General features: G+C 44.3%; 1 protein-coding gene and 1 long non-coding RNA gene across 2 annotated transcripts in view; both read right to left on the bottom strand.

Annotated features, from left to right (window-relative positions):
• Nucleotides 1–1,084: 1,084 nt before the first annotated feature.
• LOC308569802 overlaps nucleotides 1,085–27,360 on the bottom strand; it is a 109,603-nt gene continuing 83,327 nt past the window's right edge. Inside the window, exon 2 of the long non-coding RNA XR_014000868.1 lies at nucleotides 1,085–1,578. This is a non-coding gene — a long non-coding RNA (uncharacterized lncRNA). The remainder of the gene's footprint in view (nucleotides 1,579–27,360) is intronic.
• The window catches only part of VIPR2 (vasoactive intestinal peptide receptor 2), a 52,946-nt gene continuing 40,969 nt past the window's right edge, over nucleotides 15,384–27,360 (bottom strand). The window contains exons 7-13 of the mRNA XM_081163798.1: nucleotides 26,076–26,223; nucleotides 23,993–24,053; nucleotides 22,471–22,540; nucleotides 19,000–19,091; nucleotides 18,758–18,887; nucleotides 18,608–18,649; nucleotides 15,384–17,648 (exon numbers count right to left, since the gene is read on the bottom strand). Coding sequence (XP_081019924.1) covers nucleotides 17,475–17,648; nucleotides 18,608–18,649; nucleotides 18,758–18,887; nucleotides 19,000–19,091; nucleotides 22,471–22,540; nucleotides 23,993–24,053; nucleotides 26,076–26,223 — 717 coding nt within the window. The 3' untranslated portion in view covers nucleotides 15,384–17,474. The remainder of the gene's footprint in view (nucleotides 17,649–18,607; nucleotides 18,650–18,757; nucleotides 18,888–18,999; nucleotides 19,092–22,470; nucleotides 22,541–23,992; nucleotides 24,054–26,075; nucleotides 26,224–27,360) is intronic.

Genomic DNA, 27,360 nt, shown 5'->3' with positions numbered 1-27,360 from the left:
TTAGTCGTGTCCGACTCTTCGTGACCCCATGGACCAGAGCACGCCAGGCACTCCTGTCTTCCACTGCCTCCCACAGTTTAGTCAAACTCATGCTGGTAGCTTCGAGAACACTGTCCAACCATCTCGTCCTCTGTCGTCCCCTTCTCCTTGTGCCCTCCATCTTTCCCAACATCAGGGTCTTTTCCAGGGAGTCTTCTCTTCTCATGAGGTGGGGCCAAAGTATTGGAGCCTCAGCTTCAGGATCTGTCCTTCCAGTGAGCACTCAGGGCTGATTTCCTTCAGAATGGAGAGGTTTGATCTTCTTGAAGTCCATGGGACTCTCAAGAGTCTCCTCCAGCACCATAATTCAAAAGCATCAGTTCTTTGGCGATCAGCCTTCTTTATGGTCCTGCTCTCACTTCCATACATCACTACTGGGAAAACCATAGCTTTAACTATAAGGACCTATATGGACCTTTGTCGGCAAGGGTATTCTATACCCTCAGGATATAGAATACCAATTTAAAGGCATGTTTCTTCCTCACGCATCAGTATGTGGAGTGAACTTATAAACAGGTTCCTCTGCTTCCTCCTTTTCTCAACCATTTGCAGAGGCAGCTTGACTCCATGGAAAGTAGGTTGGACATCCTACCTGTCTATCACATGATGTCATAATGGCAGCACATGATTGACCTGTGGTTTGTCCAATTGCTGTTTTCCCGAGGGGTAGCAGCCTGGGAAACAGGATATATATGTATTGCGTTTTTTTTAGTCTTTATTGAGCATTCATTCTGATTTGTTTGTGGGGAGATTACATGACAATGAGCAATCATCCTGATTTGCTTCTGGGGTGTCCATAGAAAATTCTCCCAATGCACCTTTCTCACAAAACACACAATTTTATACATCTCTATCATGTATCCTCTCTGTCATGTATCGTCTTACCTTTTTTCTAAACCAGAATGCCCCAAATTCTTCACAAGGGAATTATTTCAGACCCATTATCATTTTGGTTGTCTCCTTTCTGAACCTTTTTCAGCTCTACAGTATCATTTTTTTTTTTTACGTAAGGTGACCAGAAAAATCCCCAACAAATGTCATTAAATATTTCGTAGAATATTTTATAGATTAAAGAACAGAAGATACAAATGCAGTTTTACAAATATGAAAAGCCGGTCTATTTACATCCGTTTTCCTATACGTAAGTGAAATTAAAACTAAAATAAGTCACATCCATTTACATCAGGGTTTTCACTGTATACGACAGGATAAAAGAAAAGTAAAACTGATAGAAGTATCAGACAGAACATCCTGACAGTTTCTCTTGAGGCTCTGTTGATTAAAACCCAGCAGGGAATATTAAATTCGGTACAAAACACACAAGAGGTAAAGCCATTCCACGTGAATCATTTTCATTACTATTTTAAAAAGAGCATTTTAGCCATTTACCACAATACCTAATTCTGAAGAACAGTGCCCACAGGCTCAACTGCATAATGTGATCTTATCTGCCACTGACTGGCACATGGATTAAGTATTAGGTAACACAGTGGTACCTCAGGTTAAGAACTTAATTTGTTCTGGAGGTCTGTTCTTAACCTGAAGCACCACTTTAGCTAATGGAGCCTCCTGCCGCCACCGCTGCACAATTTCTGTTCTTATCCTGAAGCAAAGTTCTTAACCCAAGGTAATATTTCTGGGTTAGCGGAGTCTGTAACCTGAAGCATCTGTAACCTGAAGCGTATGTAACCCGAGGTACCACTGTAATAGGCTGGCTGTAACAGTTTGTCAGACATTACCGTGGTCCGAAAAATACAACCTAGAAAAAGTATCACGCTGTCATTGCCCTAAATCAGGGGCGAGGAACCTCCAAGCCTCTCTATCTCATTTCTGGAATTCCCCTATGACATATTCCCTCTCCCAAAAGCTGGCCACGCTTCACACCCAAAGTGTTTCTGCCTTTCCGTAATGCCTTCCTTGAACTCTGATGCCTCTTGCTTTTCTGGATGTAAGAGAGAGAGATGTTTGTTTGTGCAAAGAGAGACAAACTATTTCCTTAAGGCAGCAAGGAAATCGTGCAAGCCCCAATTGCTTTGGTCACCCTGAGAAGGGGACTGGAAATAGTGGTTTGTTGGCACCTCAATTCCACATCCCCCCCAAAAAGTGTTCTACATCTGTTGCCATAGTCACGGCCGAATCCAGGACTAGGCAATCCAAGTGGCTGCCTGGGATATGGAATTTGTAGGGAGACTGTCCGGGATAAACTATCCACTCACCAACTAAACCCAAGTTTGTGGCTAGCACTCTGTTGTTATTTTTACTTCCTAATAATAATAATAATAGAAGCATATACAACATCATTGCCCATGGTGGTCATGTGAGTGGTTAAGATTGAGGTGTTCACTATCAATTTACTTACCATCTTATATGAGGGGGATATAAACTATGTGAGCAATTTGAGAACCCATGAAATGGGCCCCCAAATGCAGTGCAAAACAAGGTATTCAAAAGTCAAGAACAGACTTTTTGGGGTACAGAAAACTATTGCAGCCTAAGGGGGCCATTTGATTCAGAGCCTGGCCCTAGCTAGGGGTGGACGGATCTGTCAGATTTGGTTTCTGCTTCTCCCGATTCCAGTCAGGAGATAAGATTGCCATGGTTCCACACCAGTTTTATTTATTTAACGAAATCTATATCCTTCTCGTCATAAAACTTCTTAAGTGGTTTACAAGAACCTTTGAAAACTAGCAATTGAAAACAGTTTGAAACATTTAAGGGTAATTAACAGTGATTTTATTTGGACAACACGCCAGTGTCTATGTGTCTAGATGTGCTTGCCTAAATAAACAGGTCCATATTGCTTTGCATGTGGTGAAGTTGGGCCGAATGGGCCTTCTAAGAACCAGCTCTGCGTACAACACCACTTGCTATTTTCCCTGTGAATCAGTTTTCTAGAAATCTCCACGCTGTTTGCTGCCTGTGGTAATTTTTGCTAACCCTTCAGTGTATGAGGTAAAAAAAAAGAGTCATTGTATGAGGTAATTTTTTTTTTATAAGTCCCTGTGGAGAGCACTGCAGCATTTGCATCTATTATTTAGAAAAGACGTGGTCACAGGCGACAACAGAAATAAACACACTCACGCTCCTTTCTTTTAAGAGTGTAGACACGGCATGCTTATATTTATAAGAACCTGTCAGCTTCATATCTTTCCCTTTGCAACGGCTACATAAGGACAGGAGGTTAAAACAAAACAAAAAAAAGCCCCTTTCAGTTTATGCCTTTTATGGTAATTATAAAGGGATCCTCTTGGACTCCCCCCCCCTTTTCTAAATGGCCCTGCTACGTCTGAAGTTGTAAGCAGCAGCCCACAGATATAAAGTGGTACTACAGTAAGGGTATTTACATAGCCCATTCAGTTCCAGCAATATTTATAATCTGATATACTAAACACCAAGGTCCAACCATGCAATTATGAAACATTAAAGTAGACTTTTGGGTGGGAAAGCTACAGTAAAAAACCCAAATGTTTGACACGAGCTTGGGATGACCCATTTTGATGAGAACATATCGCACTCCCCGCCTCTGAATTAATCATGCAGGAAGAGGCATTTGTACTTGACGCATTGCAAAAATGTTATGGCCTATCAATGCGTCCTTTGTCAGCTCGCTTTAAAATGCACCAAGCTGATGAGATGGGAAAAGAAAGGAGCAAAATGAAAGGCTCCTCTGGAAAGCAGACACTGTGGATTGGTTGATAGAATGGCAGGTTTGGCATGGGAAATATTAAGGCACCTCATTGTGCTGCTGTGACCTATTCCCCCTCCTTCTTCCACCCAGTAAACCTCAGGCATACTAGGAGTCAGGCGACTTGGTAGTGGCACCCTCCCTGTGGAACACCCACCCTTCAGATGTCAAGCAAATAAACAACTATTTGACTTTTAGAGGACATCTGAAGGCAGCCCCGTATCGGGAAGTTTTTAACATTCGATGTTATAGTATGTTCTGATATATGCTGTGAGCCGCACAGGGTGGCTGGGGAAACCCCAGCCAGATGGGCAGGGTATAAATAAAAAGATTATGATTATGATTTAAAAGGCTGCAGATATGCGCCTGTGACTCAGAAGAACATCTGCAACAGCCACCCAGGACATAGAAGAGTCAGCCAAGAAAGGACGGCAGAAAGAAAGAGCCAGTGTGGTGTAGTGGTTAAGAGCAGTGGACTCGTAATCTGGTGAACTGGGTTCGCTTCCCTGCTCCTCCACATGCAGCTGCTGGGTGACCTTGGGCTAGTCACACTTTTCTGAAGTCTCTCAGCCTCACTCACCTCACAGAGTGTTTGTTGTGGGGGAGGAAGGGAAAGGAGAATGTTAGCCACTTTGAGACTCCTTTGGTTAGTGATAAAGCGGGATATCAAATCCAAACTCTTCTTCTTAGCTCTGAGTCACAGAAGCATCGATGGAAGGAACATGGAAACTGAACTAAGCCATGTGGCCTTCAGAATCCAATTATGCTTGTACTTTACTGTGGGTGTAGCCACACGTACCTTTCCACTGCCCTTTCCAGGCACGGTCCACAATTTAATGTTGTGTGTTCCAGCGCCATTTTTTATTTTATTTTTTTGGCTCCAGAGCTTTCCTTGTGAAAACTCATTCTACGAAGTTCAATCGGAGCAAACATCCATCTGTGGAAACCCCAATTTGACCTGTGCTCCTATTCAGCTTTAAAGAGCAGGTTTTCGTGAGGACAGCTTGGGGCAACGAAAAAGCGGAGGGAAACAAAACTCAGACATTGAGCGTGCCTGGGAAGAGAAGGGTGAAAAGTGAGGATAATAAGCAGAACATCAAATATATATATATATATATATATTTGCTTTCGTAGATTTTCACGGGTACAGGAATGCAGGTTTTGGTGTCTTCGGGTGTCTTCCCGTGTAAGAGTTGGGGTGTCTAGGCGACGTTTCGACGAGGTCTCACTCGTCATCTTCAGGCTGGTGCTTTCGGCTTCTTGTTACTGGAACAGAGCAGGATCTCAGTGTTTGAGTTCCTATAAATACTGTTGAGGGGGTGTGGTGTATAGCCTCCAACGTTCTGGGCAGAGAGGAAGTTCCCAGGTTAGTGTGTCTTTTCTTCTTTTGTTCATTAATTACTTGAGGGATATCTTGAGTGATTTCTTGAGTGATATTCTGAGTACCACTTAGGAGGGTCATTAGGTGTGGATTAGTTGCTAAAGCTTTCGTGTCTTGACCTCTTGACCTTGTGAAGAGTTTTTTCTGAGAAGATGGCTGTACTGCACTTAGTTGTGCTCTGGCTTGGCTTCGTGTATAGGGGCGAGCTGTGGTTTTGTGCCCTGTGCCAGCCAGATCTGTGTAGGGATTGCAGGGGGGTGCAGCATCCGGAGGTGCCACTATGGTTTGGCTACTGGATGGTGTCTGTAATTTATCTGTGGAGAGGGTCTGGGTTTGGGTCTGGTGTGGTTGATTGGAGATGGCGTTCTGTGTGCCTCTGGTTCTGGTGTCGGTTTTTGTGGGGAGGGCTATTTTCCAGATGTCTGGCAGGCGGGACGTATCGTCACGCTTGTTCATGTTGTGAGGGTGTTTCTCTATCTCGATGGCTTCCATGATTATTCTCTTGTGGTGGTGTTCCATGTTAAAGAGCAATTTGGAATCTGAAAAATTAATTTCGTGTCCTGTTTCTTTCATGTGTTGGTAAAGAGAGGAAGTTTTTTCTTCTTTTTTGACGGCATTCTTGTGTTCTGCGATACGTGCATTTATTCGTCTGTTTGTTTGTCCAATGTACGTGGCTGGGCAGACTTTGCAGGGTATTTCATAGACCCCTTGGTTTTCTAACTGGATTTTATCTTTGGGGTTTCTGAGGATATTGGCTATTTTTTGGTTGGTGCAAAAGGCTGTTTTGATATTGTGTTTATGGAGGATTTTGCTAATTTTATCTGTAGTGCCCTTGATATAAGGAAGGAGGGCCATGCCATTGTTTTCTTCTGTGTCTTGCTTTTTGGGGGGTGTTTCTTTTTGGATTAGCTTCGTAACCCTGTTTTGCTGGTATCCGTTGGCGATTAACACATTTGAAAGATTCTGTAACTCAGTTGTCAAGTGGTCTTTGTCAGCCAGGCGTTTGGTTCTGGAACGTTGGAGGCTATACACCACACCCCCTCAACAGTATTTATAGGAACTCAAACACTGAGATCCTGCTCTGTTCCAGTAACAAGAAGCCGAAAGCACCAGCCTGAAGATGACGAGTGAGACCTCGTCGAAACGTCGCCTAGACACCCCAACTCTTACACGGGAAGACACCCGAAGACACCAAAACCTGCATTCCTGTACCCGTGAAAATCTACGAAAGCAAATATCTCACCTCTACGGGGAGGAAACCTTCCAGCTGACAAGAACCTACGAGAAACTAGAAATCCGAAGAGCCACCATCTTATGTGATCTCTTGTTCCTACGCAACTGCCGAGACAACAACTTAATTCCCACATGCTTCCAACTTAAATTCCATTCTAAAACCCCAGCTACCGAAAGGATCCTGAAACGAACTGAACTATCCCTAATCAGAAACGAACTACATAAGAAAAGATACCTACTAAACCAAACCAACAAAGATCTGCTCACTCTTCACCTCAAACTTTGTAACAAAATCCACCCTGCACTCTGGGACAAATGCAAACAACTAGCCGTTTGGAGAGCTGAAACGGAGTCCGCACATAAGACAGACACACACACCAACAAACTCCACAAACTAGAGAAACGCCAGAAGCCCAGCCACCCTCCACAACAACCCATGAAACAAACAGTACATAACATATCAGACAGGATCCTCACCTCAACTGAAACCAAAGTACTCTCCAAAGGTTTCAACTTTGCAGTCGCCCCGAGACGCATCCCCACGGAAAACATCATATGCGGAGTCGAAGCTAGCCTAACCAAAATCAACCCAGATGAAGCCAATAAAATCAGACTTGAAGTCACCAACATCCTCTGCTCCAGCAAACCACCCAGAAGCAATTTACACAAAGAAGAACAGAAAGCACTCACCAACCTGAGGAAAGACAACAACATAATCATTCTCCCAGCAGACAAAGGTAATGCCACTGTTGTGATGAACACATCGGACTACCAAGCAAAACTATCAAATCTACTCCAAGACCCTACCTACCAACCTATAAAAACAGATCCCACCACCTATCTGGAAAAAACCACCAAATCCAAAATAAAAGCCTCTCCTATCAGTGAAGAAATCCAGCTAAGAATCATCCCCAGAGAAAAATCATCCAGATGCCCCAAACTCTACGGTCTCCCCAAGATACACAAAGAAGGAACACCACTCAGACCAATAGTCAGCTCCATAGGCTCACCTCTACAAAATCTCGCTAAATTTCTCGCTAAGCAACTTCAGCCCTATGCAGAATCTATCGCTTCACACGTTACAAACTCCTTCCAGTTCATAGAAACAATAAAGAAGCAAAACCTACATCCCGACGACCTACTTGTGAGCTTCGATGTTGTATCTCTCTTCACACAAGTGCCCATTAATGAAGCCTTGACAGCCATTCAAAACAAATACAATCCCCCCGAATACATCCTGGACCTGACCAACCACTGCCTAACCAACACGTACTTCATCCACAATGGACAAAGATACAAACAGATAGAAGGAGCACCTATGGGATCACCCCTCTCACCGGTCATCGCAAATCTGTACATGGAACACTTTGAAACCAATGCTTTAGACAAGTCAGAACACAAACCCAAACTTTGGCTCAGGTATGTTGACGACACCTTTGTAATTTGGCCACACGGGAAGAAAAAACTAGATAGCTTCCTCACACATCTCAACAGCCTACACCCCAAAATACAATTCACTATGGAAATAGAAGCCAACAACCAACTTCCCTTCCTTGACGTCCTAATCTACAAAAAACCTGATGGCTCCCTAGGACACACTATCTACCGGAAAAAAACACACACCAACCGCTACTTACATGCACAATCACACCACCACCCTGCACAAATAAACTCCGTAGCCAAGACTCTCATCTCCAGAACCAAACGCCTGGCTGACAAAGACCACTTGACAACTGAGTTACAGAATCTTTCAAATGTGTTAATCGCCAACGGATACCAGCAAAACAGGGTTACGAAGCTAATCCAAAAAGAAACACCCCCCAAAAAGCAAGACACAGAAGAAAACAATGGCATGGCCCTCCTTCCTTATATCAAGGGCACTACAGATAAAATTAGCAAAATCCTCCATAAACACAATATCAAAACAGCCTTTTGCACCAACCAAAAAATAGCCAATATCCTCAGAAACCCCAAAGATAAAATCCAGTTAGAAAACCAAGGGGTCTATGAAATACCCTGCAAAGTCTGCCCAGCCACGTACATTGGACAAACAAACAGACGAATAAATGCACGTATCGCAGAACACAAGAATGCCGTCAAAAAAGAAGAAAAAACTTCCTCTCTTTACCAACACATGAAAGAAACAGGACACGAAATTAATTTTTCAGATTCCAAATTGCTCTTTAACATGGAACACCACCACAAGAGAATAATCATGGAAGCCATCGAGATAGAGAAACACCCTCACAACATGAACAAGCGTGACGATACGTCCCGCCTGCCAGACATCTGGAAAATAGCCCTCCCCACAAAAACCGACACCAGAACCAGAGGCACACAGAACGCCATCTCCAATCAACCACACCAGACCCAAACCCAGACCCTCTCCACAGATAAATTACAGACACCATCCAGTAGCCAAACCATAGTGGCACCTCCGGATGCTGCACCCCCCTGCAATCCCTACACAGATCTGGCTGGCACAGGGCACAAAACCACAGCTCGCCCCTATACACGAAGCCAAGCCAGAGCACAACTAAGTGCAGTACAGCCATCTTCTCAGAAAAAACTCTTCACAAGGTCAAGAGGTCAAGACACGAAAGCTTTAGCAACTAATCCACACCTAATGACCCTCCTAAGTGGTACTCAGAATATCACTCAAGAAATCACTCAAGATATCCCTCAAGTAATTAATGAACAAAAGAAGAAAAGACACACTAACCTGGGAACTTCCTCTCTGCCCAGAACGTTGGAGGCTATACACCACACCCCCTCAACAGTATTTATAGGAACTCAAACACTGAGATCCTGCTCTGTTCCAGTAACAAGAAGCCGAAAGCACCAGCCTGAAGATGACGAGTGAGACCTCGTCGAAACGTCGCCTAGACACCCCAACTCTTACACGGGAAGACACCCGAAGACACCAAAACCTGCATATATATATATATATATATATATATATATATATATATATATATATGCAGGTTTTGGTGTCTTCGGGTGTCTTCCCGTGTAAGAGTTGGGGTGTCTAGGCGACGTTTCGACGAGGTCTCACTCGTCATCTTCAGGCTGGTGCTTTCGGCTTCTTGTTACTGGAACAGAGCAGGATCTCAGTGTTTGAGTTCCTATAAATACTGTTGAGGGGGTGTGGTGTATAGCCTCCAACGTTCTGGGCAGAGAGGAAGTTTCCAGGTTAGTGTGCCTTTTCTTCTTTTGTTCATTAATTACTTGAGGGATATCTTGAGTGATTTCTTGAGTGATATTCTGAGTACCACTTAGGAGGGTCATTAGGTGTGGATTAGTTGCTGAAGCTTTCGTGTCTTGACCTCTTGAGCTTGTGAAGAGTTTTTTCTGAGAAGATGGCTGTACTGCACTTAGTTGTGCTCTGGCTTGGCTTCGTGTATAGGGGCGAGCTGTGGTTTTGTGCCTTGTGCCAGCCAGATCTGTGTAGGGATTGCAGGGGGGTGCAGCATCCGGAGGTGCCACTATGGTTTGGCTACTGGATGGTGTCTGTAATTTATCTGTGGAGAGGGTCTGGGTTTGGGTCTGGTGTGGTTGATTGGAGATGGCGTTCTGTGTGCCTCTGGTTCTGGTGTCGGTTTTTGTGGGGAGGGCTAATTTCCAGATGTCTGGCAGGCGGGACGTGTCGTCACGCTTGTTCATGTTGTGAGGGTGTTTCTCTATCTCGATGGCTTCCATGATTATTCTCTTGTGGTGATGTTCCATGTTAAAGAGCAATTTGGAATCTGCAAAATTAATTTCGTGTCCTGTTTCTTTCATGTGTTGGTAAAGAGAGGAAGTTTTTTCTTCTTTTTTGACGGCATTCTTGTGTTCTGCGATACGTGCATTTATTCGTCTGTTTGTTTGTCCAATGTACGTGGCTGGGCAGACTTTGCAGGGTATTTCATAGACCCCTTGGTTTTCTAATTGGATTTTATCTTTGGGGTTTCTGAGGATATTGGCTATTTTTTGGTTGGTGCAAAAGGCTGTTTTGATATTGTGTTTATGGAGGATTTTGCTAATTTTATCTGTAGTGCCCTTGATATAAGGAAGGAGGGCCATGCCATTGTTTTCTTCTGTGTCTTGGTTTTTGGGGGGTGTTTCTTTTTGGATTAGCTTCGTAACCCTGTTTTGCTGGTATCCGTTGGCGATTAACACATTTGAGAGATTCTGTAACTCAGTTGTCAAGTGGTCTTTGTCAGCCAGGCGTTTGGTTCTGGAGATGAGAGTCTTGGCTACGGAGTTTATTTGTGCAGGGTGGTGGTGTGATTGTGCATGTAAGTAGCGGTTGGTGTGTGTTTTTTTCCGGTAGATAGTGTGTCCTAGGGAGCCATCAGGTTTTTTGTAGATTAGGACGTCAAGGAAGGGAAGTTGGTTATTGGCTTCTATTTCCATAGTGAATTGTATTTTGGGGTGTAGGCTGTTGAGATGTGTGAGGAAGCTATCTAGTTTTTCCTTCCCGTGTGGCCAAATTACAAAGGTGTCGTCAACATATCTGAGCCAAAGTTTGGGTTTGTGTTCTGACTTGTCTAAAGCATTGGTTTCAAAGTGTTCCATGTACAGATTTGCGATGACCGGTGAGAGGGGTGATCCCATAGGTGCTCCTTCTATCTGTTTGTATCTTTGTCCATTGTGGATGAAGTACGTGTTGGTTAGGCAGTGGTTGGTCAGGTCCAGGATGTATTCGGGGGGATTGTATTTGTTTTGAATGGCTGTCAAGGCTTCATTAATGGGCACTTGTGTGAAGAGAGATACAACATCGAAGCTCACAAGTAGGTCATCGGGTTGTAGGTTTTGCTTCTTTATTGTTTCTATGAACTGGAAGGAGTTTGTAACGTGTGAAGCGATAGATTCTGCATAGGGCTGAAGTTGCTTAGCGAGAAATTTAGCGAGATTTTGTAGAGGTGAGCCTATGGAGCTGACTATTGGTCTGAGTGGTGTTCCTTCTTTGTGTATCTTGGGGAGACCGTAGAGTTTGGGGCATCTGGATGATTTTTCTCTGGGGATGATTCTTAGCTGGATTTCTTCACTGATAGGAGAGGCTTTTATTTTGGATTTGGTGGTTTTTTCCAGATAGGTGGTGGGATCTGTTTTTATAGGTTGGTAGGTAGGGTCTTGGAGTAGATTTGATAGTTTTGCTTGGTAGTCCGATGTGTTCATCACAACAGTGGCATTACCTTTGTCTGCTGGGAGAATGATTATGTTGTTGTCTTTCCTCAGGTTGGTGAGTGCTTTCTGTTCTTCTTTGTGTAAATTGCTTCTGGGTGGTTTGCTGGAGCAGAGGATGTTGGTGACTTCAAGTCTGATTTTATTGGCTTCATCTGGGTTGATTTTGGTTAGGCTAGCTTCGACTCCGCATATGATGTTTTCCGTGGGGATGCGTCTCGGGGCGACTGCAAAGTTGAAACCTTTGGAGAGTACTTTGGTTTCGGTTGAGGTGAGGATCCTGTCTGATATGTTATGTACTGTTTGTTTCATGGGTTGTTGTGGAGGGTGGCTGGGCTTCTGGCGTTTCTCTAGTTTGTGGAGTTTGTTGGTGTGTGTGTCCGTCTTACGTGAGGACTCAGTTTCAGCTCTCCAAACGGCTAGTTGTTTGCATTTGTCCCAGAGTGCAGGGTGGATTTTGTTACAGAGTTTGAGGTGAAGAGTGAGCAGATCTTTGTTGGTTTGGTTTAGTAGGTATCTTTTCTTATGTAGTTCGTTTCTGATTAGGGATAGTTCAGTTCGTTTCAGGATCCTTTCGGTAGCTGGGGTTTTAGAGTGGAATTTAAGTTGGAAGCATGTGGGAATTAAGTTGTTGTCTCGGCAGTTGCGTAGGAACAAGAGATCACATAAGATGGTGGCTCTTCGGATTTCTAGTTTCTCGTAGGTTCTTGTCAGCTGGAAGGTTTCCTCCCCGTAGAGGTGAGATATTTGCTTTCGTAGATTTTCACGGGTACAGGAATGCAGGTTTTGGTGTCTTCGGGTGTCTTCCCGTGTAAGAGTTGGGGTGTCTAGGCGACGTTTCGACGAGGTCTCACTCGTCATCTTCAGGCTGGTGCTTTCGGCTTCTTGTTACTGGAACAGAGCAGGATCTCAGTGTTTGAGTTCCTATAAATACTGTTGAGGGGGTGTGGTGTATAGCCTCCAACGTTCTGGGCAGAGAGGAAGTTTCCAGGTTAGTGTGCCTTTTCTTCTTTTGTTCATTAATTACTTGAGGGATATCTTGAGTGATTTCTTGAGTGATATTCTGAGTACCACTTAGGAGGGTCATTAGGTGTGGATTAGTTGCTGAAGCTTTCGTGTCTTGACCTCTTGAGCTTGTGAAGAGTTTTTTCTGAGAAGATGGCTGTACTGCACTTAGTTGTGCTCTGGCTTGGCTTCGTGTATAGGGGCGAGCTGTGGTTTTGTGCCTTGTGCCAGCCAGATCTGTGTAGGGATTGCAGGGGGGTGCAGCATCCGGAGGTGCCACTATGGTTTGGCTACTGGATGGTGTCTGTAATTTATCTGTGGAGAGGGTCTGGGTTTGGGTCTGGTGTGGTTGATTGGAGATGGCGTTCTGTGTGCCTCTGGTTCTGGTGTCGGTTTTTGTGGGGAGGGCTAATTTCCAGATGTCTGGCAGGCGGGACGTGTCGTCACGCTTGTTCATGTTGTGAGGGTGTTTCTCTATCTCGATGGCTTCCATGATTATTCTCTTGTGGTGATGTTCCATGTTAAAGAGCAATTTGGAATCTGCAAAATTAATTTCGTGTCCTGTTTCTTTCATGTGTTGGTAAAGAGAGGAAGTTTTTTCTTCTTTTTTGACGGCATTCTTGTGTTCTGCGATACGTGCATTTATTCGTCTGTTTGTTTGTCCAATGTACGTGGCTGGACAGACTTTGCAGGGTATTTCATAGACCCCTTGTGCCAGAGCACAACTAAGTGCAGTACAGCCATCTTCTCAGAAAAAACTCTTCACAAGCTCAAGAGGTCAAGACACGAAAGCTTCAGCAACTAATCCACACCTAATGACCCTCCTAAGTGGTACTCAGAATATCACTCAAGAAATCACTCAAGATATCCCTCAAGTAATTAATGAACAAAAGAAGAAAAGGCACACTAACCTGGAAACTTCCTCTCTGCCCAGAACGTTGGAGGCTATACACCACACCCCCTCAACAGTATTTATAGGAACTCAAACACTGAGATCCTGCTCTGTTCCAGTAACAAGAAGCCGAAAGCACCAGCCTGAAGATGACGAGTGAGACCTCGTCGAAACGTCGCCTAGACACCCCAACTCTTACACGGGAAGACACCCGAAGACACCAAAACCTGCATTCCTGTACCCGTGAAAATCTACGAAAGCATATATATATATATATATATATATATATATATATATATATATATATATATATATATATATGCAGGTTTTGGTGTCTTCGGGTGTCTTCCCGTGTAAGAGTTGGGGTGTCTAGGCGACGTTTCGAAACGTCGCCTAGACACCCCAACTCTTACACGGGAAGACACCCGAAGACACCAAAACCTGCATTCCTGTACCCGTGAAAATCTACGAAAGCAAATATATATATATATATATATATATATATAGTTATTGCTATTTATTGTGGTGAACCTTAAGCAATCAGGTGTTCTAATGCTAGGAATAATTCAAACCTGGTCTGTTTCTCTTTCCCCTGCTCCAAATGGTGCCGTTCTCTGACTCTGGACAAGTAACTTGCCTGATGCCTTCTGCTTCAAGCTTTATTTTTCAATCTGCATCATTATGTCCTAGGTGTCCTAAGCAATAGTTAAAAGTTTTGTTCCCTCCCACTCCCCCCACCTCTTCTTTTACTTTTTACAAATGCACATCAGCATGAATGGAAACCTGCTCGGCAGATATCATAAACACTGGAAAAGAAAATTATATATATATAGAATGATATTCAAAGTATGCTAGAAGAGTTGTTGCATTAAAGAAGTCACAAAAGCATGACAGGTTTTGACTACACGAAAAGACTTGTGCTACCCACACTATTTGATCTGGAAACCATGTTTTTTATTCCAAGATGTTTGGGAGTTCGGGACATAGCAAGCATTAAAATGAAGTCACTCTGCACATACAGAGCTGGTGTAGTGTCTATGGCTGCTCTTTATGAAGAGTCAGTGGGGCTTACATCCAAGTAAACACGCTCAGGATTGCACTATTAAGAAACTGAGCTGTGACTCAATGGACATCCTTGGTGGCATCTCTTAGCCTCAGTCTCCCATCTGCAGTATGGGAATACCAATACTGACCCAAAGCCCAGGGTTGTTGCAAAGATTAATGATATAATTCAGGTGCTGTGGACACTCTAGAGCACTACAAAAAGCCATCATTTTCTGTCTGCTGAAATTAAAGATTTGAATAGCAAGCTAACAAAAAGGGTAGCCTTAACAACAGGCAAAATATAATACATATATGATGACGTAACATAAAAGTGCATACAATAAATTAGTATCAGAAATGGCGTAGTGAAAACACGCAAGTCACAAAATGAGTTTTTGGAGAATTTAATGAGGAATGTTGTCACAGGAATGGGAAAGCCACGGCGCTCCAGTTGGACTTCAGCTCCTAAGAGCAAAGGCAGTGGTCAGGATGATGGCAACTATGCTGCAACATCTGGAGGGCCACAGATTCCCCATCCCTGTGTTCAAAACACAGCCATTCATCCCATGTACAACTATTCCAAATGCAAATCCATTCATTCACTCACTCATTCCAAGAAGGATGAAGAAACAAGTCTAATAACTTTCCCCAACAAGACCAGAGGCTCCTCTCATAATTAAGGACCCTGTATGGGGGAATTGAAGGTCTGAAGAGGGGACGCATTTGAATACACCACTCTTTGCCAACCTGGAATCCTCCAGATGTTTTTGGACTACAACTCCCATCAGCCCCAGCCAGCTTGCGCCGATGGGAGTTGTACTCCAAAAACATCTGGAGGGTTCCAGGTTGGCAAAGGCTGCTTTGAAAGTGAATTGGATAAACGTCTTTGTAAACTGCAGCATCTTTTTGAGCCCACGCGGGTGGTGCTGTGGGTTAAACCACAGAGCCTAGGACTTGCCAATCAGAAAGTCGACGGTTTGAATCCCCACGACGGGGTGAGCTCCCTTTGCTCGGTCCCTGCTCCTGCCAACCTAGCAGTTCGAAAGCACGTCAAAGTGCAAGTAGATAAATAGGTACCGCTCCGGCTGGAAGGTAAATGGTGTTTCCGTGTGCTGCTCTCGTTCGCCAGAAGCGGCTTAGTCATGCTGGCCACATGACCCAGAAGCTGTACGCCGGCTCCCTCGGCCAATAAAGCGAGATGAGCGCCGCAACCCCAGAGTCGGCCACGACTGGACCTAATGGTCAGGGGTCCCTTTACCTTTACCTTAGTCAATATAGTAGCTACTTCCCAAGATGGCAAAGATTTTTATAGCCCAGCTAAATGAAAAAAGCCACATTGAGGACAGAGGTTATGTGTGAAGAAACAGGCTCTACCCACTTCTAGCTCTAGGTTGCCTGGAAGGGAATGTGTCCCTTCAGCTAATAAGGTTCCTTGCCCATGGTTTATAAGGTATTGCATACCTCAGTCTATACAGTCTTTTTTCTGTCTCTGTGTGGTTCACCATTCCTCCTTTGTCAAGTTCCAATCTCTGTCTCAAGACTCACTGCACAACCCTGAGACCAAATCATTGGCTCCCGACCGCAGTTCCCATTTGTAAAATGGTAATAATAGTGACCGACATCACTGGCTTGTTGAGAGAGCATATGCAATAATGATGGCGAAACCATTTGCAAATTAAAAGTGCAACATAACAATCAATACTCAGGGCACAGCCAAACCGTAGGAACAGAGGAAAAATATGCCAGTGTGTGATAAGAGCGAGGATGTTCTATTAATCAAAGTTTGTGCAAGCTGAATTCTGCAGTGTGTGTGTGTTTGTGTGTCCTACAAAAACCTTAATTCTTTTCCTCTGCTAGTCATGGCAAAGGTCTGTGTATGACATCTTACCCAAGCCTCCACCCCCTTAGGCTTCTTAGAGTTCACCAAATTTAAAAATGTCATTAGACTTTGAAGATTACCTTCATGGGCTATATTTTGCAGCTGCTGCTCATCAGTTCTAGGGTGGTGTCTGCAAGCCCCCATGCCTTTACCCGATATGGCTTGGCCAAAAGGGGCTAGTGAGCCAAATGAGTTGGTCTGAGGGGCCTCATTAGGTCCATGAGCCAAAGGTTCCCCATCCTTGAACCAAAGCCTAGTAACACTTTCTTCTGAAACTATGGACCAGGCTGAGGCCTACATTCCAATGTGGGTTGAGATCATGATCTGCATCTATGTAACAGAGATGGTCCTAAGTCTGGCGATGTTTGGCCTCATGCAAATGGGGAAGTGTTTGCTGAAAGAACGTGGACAAGCAAGCAATATGTTTAGTGGGCGTCTGGGAGAATGATTCAGATGTGAGGGTGATGAATTGAAAGTGACTGGCAGGAACTTCAGCACAGACAAAAGGAAGTTCTTCAGACCTCACCTAATTTATCTATGGAACTCATTATCACAAGGTGTGGCAATGGCCAGCATCTTAGATGACCTTAAAGAAGATTAGATACATTTGTGAAATATTAGGGTACCAATGGCTGCCATTCATGATGCCTATATATACCATCCCTGTTCAGGGGAAGTGCATCTCCAAAATTATCAAGTTTTAGAGGGCAACCACGGTAGAGGACTCTTGCCTTCATGTCTTGCTGTGATCTTTTTAGAGATATCTGGCTGAACGCTGTTGGAAAAAATGGATGCTGAACTAGAGGGACATTGGTCTGAGGCAGCACAACTTTTCTTTTTCTTAATCCAGTAAATCCCAATTATTTTCAACATGGAATTGGCAGGGGTCAGAATGATAACTAATAAAAATGCATCAAAACACACCACTTCCTATGGTCCAAGGACACACAAATCCTACAGCTGAAAACAAGTTCTAAGGCTAAACTCAAAGGATACCACGACCTGCACGAGGCCATTCCCACATTTTGACATGTAGACAAAAACAGGGTAAAAACTCCACAGACGTTATAAAATGTTATCACGCTGACTGAGCTGTACAATGCAGCGATATGCCCTATAATCTTGAGTCTTTTGCAGGCACCCACGTGGCTTATATCACTGTGGTTTCCGTTTGGAGAGAAAACTGAGTCGCTGAATTACGATGCAACTGGGAGATGCTTTCTGAGCCGTTCCGAGAAATAGAAGAGCTGTGAAGTCTGTAATCTCGGCCCATTCTTTGGTTCAAACACCAACTCCGCCATTTTCTTTTCAGTTCGCCTTGTACCTAAATGTAAACAGAGCGCACCAGCACGCAGAGTATTAGATGTGCACATTAGATGTGTACATCAATTTGGGGGTCAGGGTGGGGGCTCGGAAAGGTCAACAATGCTTCCCCCCCACACACAATGCTTTAACATGCAGCAAGGTTGTATAATAATTCCTTTTCAGGAAGATATTTCAGATATACAACGCTGAGAGTGGATACCTCTGAACCAGAGACAGCAGAGCTGCCAAGAATCCTTGGTCAGAACTGAATCCAAATTTGCACCCACCCATACCCATCCAAATGTTCTCCAGGGTCCCTCCTCTATCTGGGCAACACCTGGCAAGCTTACCCGTTAGTCATGGTGGGTAGCAGTGGAGTTGCCATATTAATTACCCCAAATGCCCCTGGTGCAGCATTGCTCCAGGGCACTGTGGGAAATTAAGGCCACACCATCTTTTAAAAGCACTATGATACCATTTTAAATAATCACGGCTCCCCTCCACACACACCCAAGAATTACGGGAGCTTCCGTTTGTTAAGGGTGGTGAGAGTTGTTAGGAGACCCCTATTCCCCTCACAATTCCCAGAGCGTCCTACAAAGATGGGCTAGTAATTGTAGCCTAACAACTCTCGGCGCACTTAACAAACTGCAACTTAACAAACTACACTTTGCAGGATTCTTTGGGAAAGGCATGGCTGTTTAAAGTGGTATTGTAGTGTTTTCTATGTGTGGTGTGAACGTGGCTTAAAATGGCACCTCCCCTATCGCAGGAAACACTACCGTGTTCTGCCTTTATTAGCAGAGAAGTGGGGTCCTGCTGGGGTGCCATGAACTGGCTAGTAATGCTGGGTGCTAACACCAGCCCTGGGTTCCCCACAAAGCCTTGAAAGCTCAAGGAACTAGAATGCTGTGGGTTGCACCTCTAAGCTATAGCCCTTCCTTAGTTATTACCACAAGAGACTATATAAAAACTTACTTCGCTGTTAAGAAAGCAGTATAGGACTGCAACAACCAGGCCCTGTAAATGGGAAATATTAATAAGTTAAACATAACGATAAACTATTTCAGTAAAAATAATGAACTATGTCAGTTTAAACACCAACAACAACACTGGGATATATCTTACCTGAAAAGATCCCAGACATAACTCAAAAATGATCTGATAGTTATTAGAAATGCGAATCGGAAAGACCGCAAACAACATGTAGTGAACTCCAAACAGTGGTATAAGCAGCAATGTCGATTTTGCAAGTCTCCTAAAAAAAAACAAAAAAACAACACACGAAAAAGTAAGGATGAATCAGAGCTTAACAGAGATCCCCTAAATTTCTGTTTTCCCAACAAAGACTTCTGGGGAGTTTCACTTACTTATACTGGGACTGGTCATTGCCTCCAACATCTGGCGATCTCAGCTTTTGCAGTAGAATTCTTATAATGCTGATGAAAAGTACAAAATTCACCTAGAAGACAGCATGCATGCACACCAGTAAATCCACACACCTCTCCCTGGCAATAAAAGTTCAATAAGAGTAAACTGAATAACTAACAATTTATAGTCCTTTCATGATACCCTACATGAAAAGATACACGAGGAAGCTGCTTCACTCTAATAGCAGGGCTGGACCTGATTAAAAATTCTGGCCGATGGTCAGTTAGTAAACTTTGTAGCTGAGCAACAATTTGAATATGGACCTCCCCAGTCCGATACTCTAAGCCAGTGTTCCCCAACCTTGGGTCTCCAGCTGTTTTCGGACTACAATTCCCATCATCCTTGACCACTGGTCTTGCTAGCGAGGGATGATGGGAGTTGTAGTCCAAAAACAGCTGCAGACACAGCTGCAGACACAAGGATGGGGAACACTGCTCTAAGCCAGTGGTTCTCAACCTGTGGGCCCCCATATGTTGTTGGACTACAACTACCATCATCCCTTAGCTCTGGCCTTGTTAGCTAGGGGTGATGGGAGTTGTAGTCCAACAACATCTGGGGACCCACAGGTTGAGAAAGGCTGCTCTAAGCCATGGGTAGGCAAACTAAGGCCCGGGGACCGGATCCGGCCCAATCGCCTTCTAAATCCGGCCCGCAGACGGTCCGGGAATCACCGTGTTTTTACATGAGTAGAATGTGTCCTTTTATTTAAAATGAATCTCTGGGTTATTTCTGGGGCATAGGAATTCGTTCATTTTTTTTAATTCAAAATATAGTCCGGCCCCCCCCACAAGGTCTGAGGGACAGTGGACCGGCCCCCTGCTGAAAAAGTTTGCCGACCCCTGCTCTAAGCCCTACACAACACTAAGCTTAGCATAAGCCACATTAGGGGGCTGTAGCTGAAAGGCAGGATAGGACACAGCTTAGTTGGTTAGAGCATAGTGCTGATAATGTCAAGGTTGTGAGTTCCATCCCCATACGGGCCACCTGCATTGCAGGGCTTTGGACTAAATGACCGTCAGGGTCCCTTTCAACTATACAAATCTAGGATTCTAGGACTTTGATAGGCAGGTCATTTGTAACTGCAGGCCTGCAAAAAGTCCTATGTAGTTCTCAGTTCAGATTTTTGCTAGTCTAAAATAACACCTTCACCGAAGGAGAGTATAAGGCAGCCTTCTGTGATCTGGTGCCCGCCAGATGTTTAGCTTCCATCATACCTGACCATTGGCTATGCAAGCAGGGGCTGATGGGAGCTGTAGTCAAAAACCTCTGGAGACCACCAGGGTGGGGGAAGAGTATCATAAGGACAGAGAATCAGAGAATCATAGAATTGCAGAGCTGGAAGGTACACCAAGGTACATGTACTCCAACCCCTGCAATGCAGGAATCATATCTATTGAATCCTAATCATGTGTCTCTCACCTGTTTGAGTCTTTGCCTCAAATTCTTTGGCTTGTTAGAATCTCACTGTGCCAAGTACTGAACAGTGTGGCTGGTACAGGACATCTCAAATTTAAAAGACCAAGAAGAGGAACACGGCACGGAATGCCCAAAGCTTGCCAAGAAGGATTCTTCCATGGCCAAAATGTTATTGGGAGATGTTTCCAACACGCTGAATCAATGGCGAGCGCCATTAGCGGCACCAGAAACGAACAGCTCAGTTTGACAGTGTTACCAAAGGGCAAGGTACAGCCATTTGACTTCTGGCAAAGTTGGTTACCACCCAGTGAAAAGTAATAGGGAGACTGAATTATAATTTACTTGTGTCCTATGGACTTTAAGCCAGAAGTGAGATATTTTTGTCTCATAAATGAATGGAGGCGTAACCTCAGCTGAAAGCAGAGGGGTGTGTGTGTGTGTGTGTGAGAGAGAGAGAGAGAGAGGGGGGGGGCTACAACTGTCCTCCCACGTTTGCGTACGTTTTGGGAGTGCAGGTGGGTAATTTCAAGGGCTGAAAGATCTTGGGAGTTCCAGTAAAAAACAAACTACATCTGACAAGCCTGACGTCTGTTCGCTCCTGTCCTGCCTACTGCAATTTTACTCTACCTTGCTACTCTGTGAACCATCCCTGAGACCTCCTGGTATAGGGCGGTATATACATTCAATAAATAATAATAATAATACCTACCTATCTTCTCATTATACTTTTGGGGACAAGAAGAGAACTGCCACAATTGATATCGAGTATAATGAAGCCATAATTAATTCACGATTAATGTGCCTTTTGCCTGTCACTTATAAACAAGGCTAATTAGAGCTTGGGGTTCACCAAGACCTAATTAGCAAATAAACAAACAAACAAAAACCCATCAGGGTTTACAGGGTCAGCACAGATGGTTTCTGGACAGCCTAGAGCTACAGTGCTTCTATATATATATATATATATATATATATATATATATATATATATATATATATGCAGGTTTTGGTGTCTTCGGGTGTCTTCCCGTGTAAGAGTTGGGGTGTCTAGGCGACGTTTCGACGAGGTCTCACTCGTCATCTTCAGGCTGGTGCTTTCGGCTTCTTGTTACTAGAACAGAGCTCTGTTCTAGTAACAAGAAGCCGAAAGCACCAGCCTGAAGATGACGAGTGAGACCTCGTCGAAACGTCGCCTAGACACCCCAACTCTTACACGGGAAGACACCCGAAGACACCAAAACCTGCATTCCTGTACCCGTGAAAATCTACGAAAGCAAATATATATATATATATATATATATATATATATATATTTGGGGGGGGTATTTACAATTTTTTTGTAAATTGCTTAGCATACTATAAGAGGGCATTTATACACATCTATATTAAAATGCAATGCATTGTGCATGCACACTCGTGCAAACACACCCACACCCGTATGTATGAAGATGCCTACAAATAAAAAATAAAATCCTTTGAAACATGAAATTCCTTGATGGAGGTTTGAAAAGGTATGGCTCTGGCAGGATGTAATGGGATAAGTATTTGAAGCATCACCAGCTGGCATAGAAAATGCTTTGGTTCTGGATAGTTAGCCCTATGAAAAGTGATCTTGCAAATGGAGGCTGATTTAGCTACATCCATTTTAACTTTTATAAAGCAGGCAGGGGCTGTTTTGGTCCACTAAGTATTTGAGGACTGTGTCCGGGGGGGGGGGGGTGCCGTTGCATTTTTCACTGTTGTTTTTAGGACTTTGTGGGAATTAAAAAAAACATATTTCAATGTGCTAGCAGGAGTTCTTTCTGACGGACATTTTATACTAGCTGCTTTAATGGATCATATCAACCTTGAGCTGAAAAGTAGGTTATAAATAAAATCAATACGTTAAAATATGATAGCACACTTTGCTCAGATCGACACACGCGTACAGAATTACAGAGCTGAAAATCACAGTGTGAAACCGAAGCGTTAACATGCCATTTGAATTTACTTACTAAAATTGAAATTAGGATGGGTAATCTTATAACCCACCAAGGAACGCTGTGATCGTTCGTATCCCAGCAACTATTGGGAAGAAGGGAGGGAAAAATTTTAAAAAAATATTAATCCCATTTATACGGTAAATAAATTGAGAAGCTGCACTGAAAATGCCAAGCAAACTGGAAAAGGGCAAAACCTCCTAAAAAAACAAAAACAGGCACTATTTTCTCTTGCAAAGTCAGTGCTGGAATCATGGAGATATGGGCTGAAGTGAGGCAGCCACAGTAGTAGAGCCCTCAATAACAGGAGAAGCTATAGAAAGCCAGACAAGTCCACCCCTTTTATAGGGCCTGGGGGTGGGGTTTCCATGCTGGCAGTTTGGGGGTCCCTTTAGCTCCTGCAAGAGTAGTGAGGTTGCACCTGCCTGCGCAGCATCTAGCACGACCTAATGGAAGGATGCTCTGGCTTGTGCAGCGTTGGGAGACACATGTGACATCACATGGCTCACGTGTGATGTCACATGTGCACACCAGGCCCCTTCACTTTTTGGAGCAACCCGGTGCCTGTGATCCACTGTATTAGCAAAGCAAGCAACTTTTATTAAAAGATAAATTTACCATGCGCTTTGAGTCAGGGGCTTAGGAAGAGGCGGCGGTGGGGGCGGTCCATTCTGGGTGTCATCCCAGAGGGGGGTTGATAAACCCCCCCCCCCAGGTGGATCGCCACACCACACCCTGGGCGCCAAATGTCACACAACCCCCCGGGTGCTGATCGCCCCCAATGGGCGCGGATAGCTGTGCTGATCACTGCACTGATCGCTCCCAATGGGCACCAATCACCATGCCAATTGCCCCCCTGGGCAGCTCGTCCCAACCCTGGGCGGCTCCCCCCTCGCATGCACGGCATGTGCGCCACTCCAGGTGCGCAAGTGGCTTTTAGTTCACACAGTGGCCAGCTGTGTGCTTCTGAGAAGCCAAGAAACAGACAGCCCCTCTCTTGATGTTGCTCCTCAAGAACAGAGTAGAAATTCCCCACAGCCACTGTTACTTTTGGCCACTGAAAGGCCTGGCCTCCCCTGAAGTTGTTAAATCCCCCTTTAAAGCCTTCTAAGCCAAATTAAATATGTGATGAGGCATTTGACTGAACCACACAGGATTGACCCTGCGTGCAAATCCCACGTTCTGTTGTTGAGTGTAGAACTACGTATGACAAGCACTTAACACCCTGTCCACTCTGGTCTCCTCTAGATGTTGTTGAACTAGAGTACCCAGCAGACCACACCCAGGATGGTTGAGGAAGTCTGCTCTATACAGTAGCAGAGAGCAGCCAATATAAAATATTTTTAAAATTATGCATTCATCACCTGTCACTCCCCCTCATCCCTGGAGTGGGAATGAGCCTCATGAAATGTTTCATAGACACCTTAGGGAAGTCTGACATCCCAAGAATTGGTAATATTGGACATAGCACAATTGCCAAAGGACCCATGGCGACAAAACGTGGAAGCATCAAGTTTGCTTTCCTTTTTAAACTTACCCAGTGTCCTCCAAATAGACTCTAGACACAATCCATGCAATGATGAACACTGTGGGGATTCCTGGGAGTGGAATACGATGTGGAGGGAAAGGAGAATTATTAAATAGATCACTTCCACAATGCATCAACATTAGAATGCATTACGTGCAAAACATATCCCATGGTGCAAGAGCTAATTGCTAGGTAGTGTTAGAAATCCTTTCTTAAATTTAGTTAAATGTTTTAAGTAGCTAAACATGTGGCAGAGGAGAGGGAGAGACTGCTGCTGCTGCCACATTTGTGGTGTTGAAACAATCAAAAGTAAGGTCTTAGGCTGAGGCCCTTGTCAGCCTTGCTACCTAAACCCCATTTAACTGGAGATGCCAGAGACCGAGCTTGGAATAAATGTTTTGTCTGCAGGAAGCCCAACATGAAGCTACAGCTCCCTCTTACTATCTGGCTCCAGAATAGCGATTCACTGTGCATAGTGATGCAACCTGTCTACCGTATTTTTCGCTCTATAAGACGCACATTTTCCCCTCCAAAAATTAAGGGGAGATGTGTGTACGTCTTACGGAGCGAATGCCGCCTGAAGCCCACCGACCCCTCTCATTCTTCAGGCTTCAAAGATAGCCGCCTGAGTTCCCGCTGCGCTCCGGAGGCTTTGGGTTCCTTTCGCTGAAGGGTAGGTGCCCCTTCAGCTAAGGCGCAGCGCCCCTTCAGCTAAGCGGGAGGAGAAATGGAAGGGGCTCCGTTTCTCCTGCTGCTTTGCTGAAGGGGCGCTGCGCAGAGAGGGGGAGAATTTTTTTTCTTGTTCTCCCCCTCTAAAACAAGGTGTGTCCTATGGTCGGGTACATCCTATAGAGCAAAAAATATGGCAATTGTGCTTTTAGTTTATACACTTTACTGTGGGCTCGTCCACACTTCTGCTTTTCCCATTTCTAGAACACATCGGTCTGAGCAGTTTCCCACTTGACCCGTGCTGTCTAGGCATGAGTCCAAGCAGTTCCCCCCTTGCCCTGCTCCTTTCCCAGGGAGAACCCTAAATCCATGCTAAATCAGAGCAAAGGTCAACCCGGAGAAAACCTGAATTGCCATTTGCTCCGACTGTGCACTAAAGAACAATTTCCCTGGGGGGCAAAGCAGCGGGACGAGAGGAAGTGTGGATAAGCCCTGTTATACATTGCATTTCAGTTGTTGTATTGATTAAATTCATGTTATGGGGTGGCTATACAAATTCAGTGAATGAATGGATAAGCTTGTCTCAGGATTCCCTCCTTCCCTGGAATGCTGGAACTCTCCTCCAGGGGTTTTAGGCTTTACACAAACACACATACATCATCTTCAAGAGTTCTGGGTTCACCAACCAAACAATCTGAATACCGTACTTTTCTGTGTATAAGACTTATGTTTTTTTCTTTTAAAATTATGCTTAAAAGTGGTGGGTGTCTTATACATGGATAGTGCATAGGGTGGACGTTTGATTGGCTCCTGCCGTGGCTGTCAGCAGCTATTGTGTGTGTGTTGTTGGTTGCTGTGTCAATGGGTGGTGTTGATTTGCTGACGCTGCAGCAGTTGGGCAGGCAATTGGCAGCTTCTGCTGGCAATGGAACATAGGCCTGCGGGTGAGCGATTTTCGGCAATCCCCCCTAAAAAAGGCTCAGCAACCCTGGGTAATCCCCCCTTCCCCCAAAAGCTCAGCAACTCTGGGAAATCCTTCACACACACAAACACCTCATTTTCTTCAATTCGAGTCCCCCAAAATAGGGGGTGTCTTATACCTGGGGGCATCTTATACATGGAAAAGTATGGTATCTAGGTCAGGCCTGCACAACATGTGACTCCCACCACCCAGCCAAACACATCCCATCAACCAGCAGCAGGAGCTGGGTGCATCTCCATTTTTGCTGCCTGTTTGGAAGCTCAGAAAGAGAGATGGGGGTGAGGGAGTCAAGCAGCTGGCCAGCCACAACATATGCCGTGTGTGTCCATGTTGCTGGATCTCAAGTTCTGGAGGCCAGACCTAGGAGCTAAGATACAAAGGCCCCATTTTACACAGTAGGGGCAAAGAGAGAAGAAAAGAAGGTTGTGTCAATCTTCTTACCCCATCCAATAAGGAGATATAAGGCGAAGTGTCTGTTAGGAGAGAATATGACCATGAGGATGTGGAGATAAAGTCCTTCAACTAAGAGCCAATAAAAGTTGGCCATTACACAGTACTGGAAAATTACCAAGCTACCCTTGCAGCCGACCTGGAAAGTTACAAACCAAGGATGAAACGTTTGGGTAAATAAATTGCTTGAATACAGTAAATGGCTTCCTTTGTTAAAAATCTTTCTTTGATAGATACAAGCTCTGACATGAGGGACTTTCCCCTTCCATGAACTTGCCTGTTGGTCGCCTGAAAGGGCCTCTTTCTATTGTCTGGATTCTGGTCAAATTATAACTTTTAGAAGTGAATGGAAACAAATGCCAAGTGTTTCTCAAGGCTTGCTTCCCTAGTGAAAAATTTGGGATTTGTCTTGTCTCCTAAAAACCATCGTGCCTCTCACTCCCTCTCCCTCTCTTTATACCTTGTGTTATTCCTTCCTCCTAAATATCTCCTTTTTGTATCTTTTTCATTTCAGGGCAAAATATTCCAGGAATAAAAATGCCACCACCGTCAAGGTTAATCTGGGGCAGGGAGGTAATAATCAGGACCACCAGTTAACCAGAAGTAATTTGGTTTAGGGAAGAGGCTCCTGTCACTTTTTAAAGCTAGTTTATTCTATAGAAGCTGTGCCAGAAGCAAAAATAGCCCCGTGGAATGCATAACGAGCGACTGAAAGCTCTTCCTAGCTCTTATGTAACTAAACTGGGGTCAGCAGAAGCAACTCTTTGCTGCAGATATTACATCACCTGGACAACACTGCAGCATATTGATTTATACCAGTTTAACTACAGCGACAAAACTTGCCATCTTGAAATTCCTTCTTAAATTAGCCAGAAAAAATGGGGGGTGGGGTGGGGGAGAAATGAAATGAAAACCTAACCTGTATCTCCCTGCTAAATTCATGATCCTGAACCTCTGAAGTGACAAGTAATGTTGACATTTTGGTCAGCGATATGGGGAGCTCTGTGGAAGGTTTATCAGCCAATCGCATTTAATTAAGGCAAAAGAAAATGGTTCAGGGAGGTTCATTCGAGGGACATGCAAAGGTTCTTGCATGTTTCCCACCATTACAGATTTCCTGGTTTTCATGGCTATGTTGAACAGAGTGGAGATATTAACGTAAGGAAAGGGGAAATTCCCCAAGCAAGGAGATCTTTGATTGCGGTTTTGCACAGTAGATGTCAGATTGTTAGTCCGTTTAACTCAGTTTTCTACACTGATTGGCAGCAGCTGTCCA

This window comes from Podarcis bocagei (genome assembly GCF_964188305.1).
Source record: "Podarcis bocagei genome assembly, chromosome: 12".
NCBI classification, from domain to species: Eukaryota; Metazoa; Chordata; class Lepidosauria; order Squamata; family Lacertidae; genus Podarcis; species Podarcis bocagei.
The sequence above is the reverse complement of the archived record's forward strand: the minus strand, read 5'-3'. Positions and strand labels throughout refer to the sequence as shown.